The sequence below is a fragment of the Cucurbita maxima genome, unplaced genomic scaffold, assembly GCF_002738345.1.
Source record: "Cucurbita maxima cultivar Rimu unplaced genomic scaffold, Cmax_1.0 Cma_Scf00965, whole genome shotgun sequence".
Lineage (NCBI taxonomy): Eukaryota > Viridiplantae > Streptophyta > Magnoliopsida > Cucurbitales > Cucurbitaceae > Cucurbita > Cucurbita maxima.
In genome coordinates this window covers 1,032-8,852 of record NW_019272981.1, presented here as the reverse complement: position 1 = coordinate 8,852, position 7,821 = coordinate 1,032, and the positions used below count along the sequence as shown (strand labels likewise).

At 33.0% G+C, this 7,821-nt stretch overlaps 1 protein-coding gene across 1 annotated transcript; it reads left to right on the top strand.

The window, feature by feature from the left end:
- Window positions 1-1,601: 1,601 nt before the first annotated feature.
- Window positions 1,602-7,555, top strand: LOC111475097 (acyl-coenzyme A thioesterase 8-like). The gene is made up of 11 exons (XM_023119794.1): window positions 1,602-1,899; window positions 2,003-2,095; window positions 2,467-2,534; window positions 2,608-2,689; window positions 3,539-3,585; window positions 3,757-3,882; window positions 4,899-4,976; window positions 5,480-5,567; window positions 6,285-6,397; window positions 7,322-7,384; window positions 7,468-7,555. The coding sequence occupies exons 1-11, from the start codon at window positions 1,884-1,886 to the stop codon at window positions 7,525-7,527; spliced, it is 834 nt and encodes a 277-aa protein (XP_022975562.1). The 5' UTR covers window positions 1,602-1,883; the 3' UTR covers window positions 7,528-7,555.
- Window positions 7,556-7,821: the final 266 nt, after the last annotated feature.

The window sequence follows — 7,821 nt, the reverse complement described above, 5'->3', positions numbered from 1 at the left end:
TCACAGCACTCCACAAAACAACATCCTTATAAGGTATCTGATAAAACAACTTCCAAACGATCCCAATATCACGCATTGAATAAAACCCAAGAAGAGCCGTTGAAACTGCCACTTCTGATTCAAACCCCATTTTGATCACTCCTCCATGCATCACCTCAATCGTTGATTCCCAGCTTAATGCGTCAATCGCTCTTAATACGCTCAGCATTGTCACATGATTTGGCCTGTGCCCATTTGCGAACATCATCTTGAAGAAGCCAAAAGCCGAATCCGGCTGGCCTGTTCTTACCAAGTTGGTGATTTTAGAAGTCCAAGAAATTACATCCTCTTGTTGAGCAAAGAATCCAACTGGGTCTTCGTAATATGCTTGTTTTTTGGCTGAAGTAGCATCGATCACAGGACCTATCGTGTAATTTTTTCTTTGGGGATTTTTGACAAACAGGTTGCGTGCACATCTTGAAAAGCACAGCATATATTACATGCGAAGAGGGACAAATTCGAGATATCTGTTCTGCTAACAGCGGATTGCGGATTCTCGCAAGCGGAATGAAAGGCAGATCAGCGGAATGAAAGGCAGATCAGCGGAATCCAAGAGAGCGAGAATAAGAGAGGAGACTCGCGTAGCATTCGAACAATTCTACAGCTTATATTTCCAGAGCAGGGGAAAATAACGAATTTTCACTTCTAAACTTTCCATCCATTTTTTGACCTAATTTTTCAATTTTATTAAATTATTTAACCAAACTTTTTAAAAATGTTATAAACAATTTTTTAATTCAAGGAAAATTTAAAAATAAAGTTTAGTTTAATCTTTCGTTTAACCTTTTAACTCTTTGTTTAATTATAAATTTTATTTAGCAATGGAATCCATTTTTATTTTATTTAAAATTAAATAAAAATATTTCTAAAATATTTCTGACAATATTAATTTAATTAGAGGCATTTTATTTTCTAAAATATTACGATTTAATAATGGTGAAAATTTAATTAGAAGAAAAATCTAAATTATTAATTTATTTATTATTAACAAATGCATAACTAACTAAATAAACTACTACACTGGCCACTTTAAAAGGAAGTGGGTTAAGATACGACGCCGTAGCCTGCCGCGATTTGTTGCCCTCTCCTCCGACCATTTCAGAATTATTTTAAAATATATTTTACTTATTTTATTTTTATTTAATTTTATAATTATTTTTCATTCATTTTTAAAAATATTTTTTATTATTTAAATTTCAATATTTTAAAATAAGTAAATAGATGATCGATCTTAAGCAAAGGATTCAAACAATCCAAACCAACCTAATTTAAAATATTTATGATTAATTTACTGTCCTAATAATTAAATTTGGTATAAAAAATATTCAAAATATCCAAAAGTTTAATAAATTAGATATTATTATTATTTTTTTTTTTTTGTAAAATTAATATTATGGATTTGAATTTCCAGCTCAAGAATTCAACAAGAATTTGTTTTGATTGACAATTAAACATAAAAATAAGGTTTTATTATTTTTTCTTTATAAATTTAACATCTAATATATATATATATATATATATATTCCTTGAAAAAAGAGTTCGTGTGAATCACATTTTTAGGATTTGAGTGGTTCACATTTCAACCTCAAATAATTGACGTACTAAAAAAAGAAGGGATTGAATTGTTGACTACGATTGAACCGACTGAAGAGATGAAATTGTTTATTCTACTTCAAATTTGTCTTTGAATCAAATAAAAATTAATAAGAACATGATGAGATAGCGGGAGGAAATTACGTAATTTCGTTGCCAGTTGATTCGTCTATTTTCCTCGCTCTAACTGGTTCGTTTATCATTCACGACAATTCAACATTGCTCTAAGATTTGTTGTCGTTTGGAGCACCATGGACTTCGAATCAGGTGCGCCGAATCGTAATCAGACTAGACAATCATTTCCTTTTTGTTTTCTACAATTTTGTTCACTGTCGCGCGTAATTTCGATGTTCTTAATTGGATTTTGCAGTTGTTGAGTTTCTTGGATGTGTTCCGCTGCTTCAGAGGCTTCCTGGCTCATCTCTAAAGGCTATTGCTGAAGTGATTGTCGTTAAGCACTACGGTAAGTTTCATTTTCCATAATTTCTTCGTAACTTTTGGTTCATCGTAGTATGCAATCACCTGACGATATCCAGTAAAATTTTGCTCCTCCACTCGATGGAATAAGTTTGTAGTGACCGATGTGCGATTTGAGATTATGATGTTCGTTTCCTTTCCTAGCTGATGTCAATTGTGGGAAACAATCGAACTGGCCGTAGTGTTGATATTAGTTTAAAAGATAAAATTGATCTTTAACTCAAAACTTGGAGGTTTTTGGAGTTTATGGCGGTTACATTAGAGAAAAAATTGGAGTTCTGGCTATTGTAACTTCAGATTTATTAGCTAACGTAGCAGTCGTTATATCACAGTTTTAATTTGACAAGCTTTTTTCAGAGAGGGGAGACTATGTTCTTCGCGAGGGTGAAACAGGAGCTGGAATCTATTTTATATGGGAGGGAGAGGTAATCTTCTTCAGAAATTTGTAGTTCTTGGAAGTTTAGTTGGTCTTGAAAAAGCTTCTCTTATGATTTGCAGGCTGAAATACTTGGTTCCAATGATGGAGACGAAGAAAATCGTCCGGAATTTCAATTGAAGCGTTATGACTATTTTGGTTATGGTAAATTTTTTCTCAGTATTTTTGACGTATAGTGTGAAATTGAAGCGTTATGACTATTTTGGTTATGGTAAATTTTTTCTCAGTATTTTTGACGTATAGTGTGAGATCCCACATCGGTTGGAGAGGAGAACGAAGCATTCTTTACAAGGGTGTGGAAACCTCTCCTAGCAAACACGTTTTAAAAACCTTGAGAGGATGCCCGAAAGGGAAAGCTCAAAGAGGATAATATCCTAGCAAACACGTTTTAAAAACCTTGAGAGGATGCCCGAAAGGGAAAGCTCAAAGAGGATAATATCTGCTAGCGGTGGGCTTGGCCGTTACATATAGTATTCCAGATCAACTATTGCCCTGATGTCAAATTTGTTAAACATGAAGTATCCTTTCTACTTCTGCGTTAAACGCATCTTAGCGTCCATGCCTTTCCGTATAGGAATCATTTGTTGAACTTCAAAGCATTTACGTTAAACGCATCTTAGCGTCCATGCCTTTCCGTATAGGAATCATTTGTTGAACTTCAAAGCATTTACAACCTATTACTGGATCATATCAGATTATGTTTTAACATTTCACAGTTTCAAAAACTTCTTCTTTTGGTTTTCCCACTAGATTGTTCCCTTGTCTTCGTTCTTCGCCATGTACTCATCTCGATATAACCTTTTGGTTTTCCCACTAGATTGTTCCCTTGTCTTCGTTCTTCGCCATGTACTCATCTCGATATAACAAGCGTGTTGAATTTTGGTGTCACTCTTTATATTGCCATCTTGGGCTGATAAAAACTGATTCTGGATTTTACATGCTCAATGCTAGTCTTGTTCTGATTCTTGAAATTGAATGAAACTGCTTTTGTAGGAACCTCATCAACTATACAAGAAGCTGATATAGTTGCTTTGTCTAAAGTAGGTCGTTCAGGCATTCCATTTTTTCTTTTACAAACAAAATTCCTCTTCCTTGAGGTTATTCTATCGACACACTTTACTTACGTGTGTGCTTATTGTGGCAGCTGACATGTTTTCTCCTACCTCGGGAACATTGACACACTTTACTTACGTGTGTGCTTATTGTGGCAGCTGACATGTTTTCTCCTACCTCGGGAACATTATCCATTACTAAATCCAATGTCAATCTGGAATGCTCATGGAACTCCTGATACATGTGCACATGTTGAGAAAATATTGCACCTAGAGCCTCTGGAAGTATGTTTTTCTTGAATACGATTTTACTTTTCGTGTTGAGAAAATATTGCACCTAGAGCCTCTGGAAGTATGTTTTTCTTGAATACGATTTTACTTTTCGCAAGTAGTGCCCACATTCCCTACTCCCATGAAGCTCATGATCTCTCTTTCTCTATGACAATGTTTTTTCTTTCTAAAAAAATTTGCTTATTTCTCTAGCACTTTTCATTGGAACAAAAGATGAAGGAATTTCGAAACTCTTCTTATTCTCTAGTTTGTTTATGTTCTAGGATAAGTGATATCTCAAATTCTTTTAATTTTGCACAATCAATTTCTCCGTTTTTATTTATCCTAAAATATATTTGGTTTTCATAACTAGTCAATTCTAAAAATCTTCGTGGGAATTACTGTTTCATAGGAACTAATTCTTTTATCTATTTTAAAATTTGGCTTAAATAGTTTTGTAAGGAATTACTGTTTCATAGGAACTAATTCTTTTATCTATTTTAAAATTTGGCTTAAATAGTTTTGTAATTTTTGTTCTATTTTTGAAAAATAAAGTTTATTTCTTTAAACTTTAAATAATATTTAATTCATTATTCATTTTGAATGTTACTGAAAAATCAAACTGGTTTTATTTTAATATATCATCTATCTAATTCATTATTCATTTTGAATGTTACTGAAAAATCAAACTGGTTTTATTTTAATATATCATCTATCTTTTTAGGATATTACATTATTGCACAAACAAATATATTCCAAGAACATCAATGAATCTCGTCCTAAGTAAACAGAGAATGAGAGAATTGTATTGTTCCTCTTGAAGCATAGAGCAAGATTAAGTGAAATGAAAATTGAGAGATTATGTGATTGACTAGTTCCCGTTGAAACATAGAACTACATTAAAGTTGGTTTTATCTCTCAGACATGATATTCTTTTCTTTGATTATGTAATGCTGCTAAAATTATTGCTTCTATTTTTTCTTTCTTTCTTTCTTTCGTTTTTTTTTTTTTTTTTGTGGGATTCTCTGTAGGCAAATATATTCCGGGGGATTACTTTACCAGATGCTCCAAAATTTGGAAAGGTTTTTGGTGGACAGCTAGTTGGTCAGGTATGCTTTTCATCCTTTCCGGGGGGTGGGGGTGGGGGTGTTCTTTTTAGTTCTTCTTCCACAATTGTCAAAGAAGCAGTATCTGTATTTTTTTCATTGGTATTGTATAATAGAATTCAAAATATAGGGCGTTGGATATCTTTGTTACTTAAATCTAGTATTGGTAGTTTGAGATTTCGATACAGTTGACTAGTGAATTAATCTTAAGTGCAGTTCAAAAAATTTTGTTCTCATGTTAACCTGGTGCTCTATCACATGTCCTTGATATTGTAACTTTAACAATTATTTGCCAATCATGACAACATATCTTTTAGTATAAAAGGTTTTTAAGAAAGATCCATCTTCGTTTTTACGTCTCTACTGATTTAGCAGCTTATGCATGTCCCAATATTTTTTGCTCATATTTAAGTTACTTGATAAATATAGACTTCGAACACGATAGAGCAAGATTGTTGATGCTTCTTTATACACAGAAATCCACTTCTAATTCATACATATCACAGGCACTGGCAGCAGCGTCAAAAACTCTTGATTGTCTCAAGTTTGTCCATAGTTTGCATGTATATTTTCTTCTCGTTGGGGATTTTGATTGTAAGTACAATTATTTACGCTGGTTCTTGATGCTTTTATTGCACAGATAACTTAATCCCAGATGTAATATCTTCTTGTGTTTACACATATATTTGTTTCTTATCTTCATCATTGTCATTTCACATAATTCACTTACAATTAAATTAATTTGCATGGTAGTGTATATAAAAAATAAAAAAAAAATTGCACGGTGGTGGCTGTTGGCGAGAGAATGCCTCATCTTCTCATAAAATTGTAGCATGTGAAGCTTTCAGGATACAAGTGTTTATTTCATCCAAGGATGTGTTTCCCTGTGGCATTTAATGATTCATCAGAAGCCAGGATACAAGTGTTTATTTCATCCAAGGATGTGTTTCCCTGTGGCATTTAATGATTCATCAGAAGCTGTGCTAGCTGGGTTCCTGGTACTTTATGGATTTGTCAACATTGACTTGAACTCTTGGTTTTATATGCTTCTGTAAACCATAAGATTTGGCAATACACATTCCACATTTGGAGCGCAGGACTTTTTACTATATGCTTCTGTAAACCATAAGATTTGGCAATACACATTCCACATTTGGAGCGCAGGACTTTTTACGATAAATTATCTATATGGGTTTGCTTAGTTCTAGAAGCTGCCTGCTTTATTGTTGAAGTTCAATTATTTTCCATTCTATGTGACAAACTTCAGATGGTGAAACAGACATGATAACCACTCATTGTTTGCTTTTTTAGTGCCAATTATATATCAGGTTCACCGTATGCGTGATGGAAACAGCTTTGCTACCCGGAGAGTGGATGCAATCCAGAAAGGACATGTCATTTTCACATTGCTTGCTTCATTTCAAGTAATTACCATTCTTGGATGAAAACTGTTCAGTAATTTTTTTTTTTTTTTTTGTTGGAAAAATACCAATTTTTACTCTCAACTTATTTTGTTAGTTTCATTATTAATTGAAACTCTGACTATGTTTATGAACACGATAGTAGTATGTAGAAATTTGGCTTATGAATATGGAAGAAAAATAGCAATGATTAGTTTAAGAAAAAAGCATACAAGAGATACGACAGCTAGATGAGTTTAAGAAGATAAATAGCAATGATTAGTGCATCATTTAATAAGACCGTCTCATGTAGAGTAAATTTGTTTAAGAAGATAAATAGCAATGATTAGTGCATCATTTAATAAGACCGTCTCATGTAGAGTAAATTTAAGAAGTCAAACTACAATTTCCTGATATTTATTGTACTTTTATGGCATAGACTTGCTAGAGGAAGATATTTATGGTAGAACAATTGGAATGATCTTCCAAGCTAGGCAGTTTCCCAAACCCCTTCGAAAATCTGTCACTCAACTTTGAATGAATCCATGGACTTTTAGGTGATAAATCATTTGTGCAAATAACAAAAAATATAGAATAACTGGAAGAGGTATTAGAAGTCAAAATAACCAGTTTGAGTAACACAGTGATAATATCTGTGGGGAACTCCAAATCAAGTTCCATAACACTCATCGGAAACTTAGCTTATTATACGTTTAATATCTGTGGGGAACTCCAAATCAAGTTCCATAACACTCATCGGAAACTTAGCTTATTATACGTTCCAACAATACTATATTCCTACAGCATGAAAGTTATTCCAAAACAAATCCAAATCTTGAATTTTGTAAATTTTGGAAATAGTAATGAGAGACAAAATTTCTACTTCATTAGACATTTCTATTGTTTTTGCTGCAATTGATTGCCAATACCATAATGGTTTGTTTGCAGAAAGAAGAAGAAGGATTTGACCATCAGATATCAAAAATGCCATCCGTGCCAGCTCCAGATACGGTGACTAAAACTTTACAATCTATATGTAAGAAAATTTCCATCAGAGAATTGCTGTTTCGATATTAATATTGATTATATTGTAGCTTCTATCAATGGAAGACTTGCGAGAAAGACGACTTACAAATCCATCGCTTCCTAGGTAAGATTTATCTTTTGTCCATATCAGAAATTCTGTATGGGCTTTCTGATCGTGTCAGTTAGTTGGAACATTCATGCTCGTTCTTCCTATAAACATGTGCTCGAATATCTGAAACTTTTATTATGATATTTGATAATATATTAGGTCATGCAGTGCCCTGGATATGAAAACAATAATTCAATTATTTTGGTGAAATTGTGTCTAGTTGGTTTTATTTTTATTAGAGTGTAGGTTAACAAAAGGTCAGCCGTTTATATGGCCAAAATGTCTATGAACAAGTGATAAGACACTTCTAATC

What these genes read in the sequence shown, in the direction of transcription:
- LOC111475097 (XM_023119794.1), top strand. An exon ending in TTATGACTATTTTGGTTATG is followed by an intron (nt 2,690 to 3,538) that starts GTAAATTTTTTC and finishes CTGCTTTTGTAG; the next exon opens with GAACCTCATCAACTATACAA. An exon ending in CATTGCTTGCTTCATTTCAA is followed by an intron (nt 6,398 to 7,321) that starts GTAATTACCATT and finishes GTTTGTTTGCAG; the next exon opens with AAAGAAGAAGAAGGATTTGA.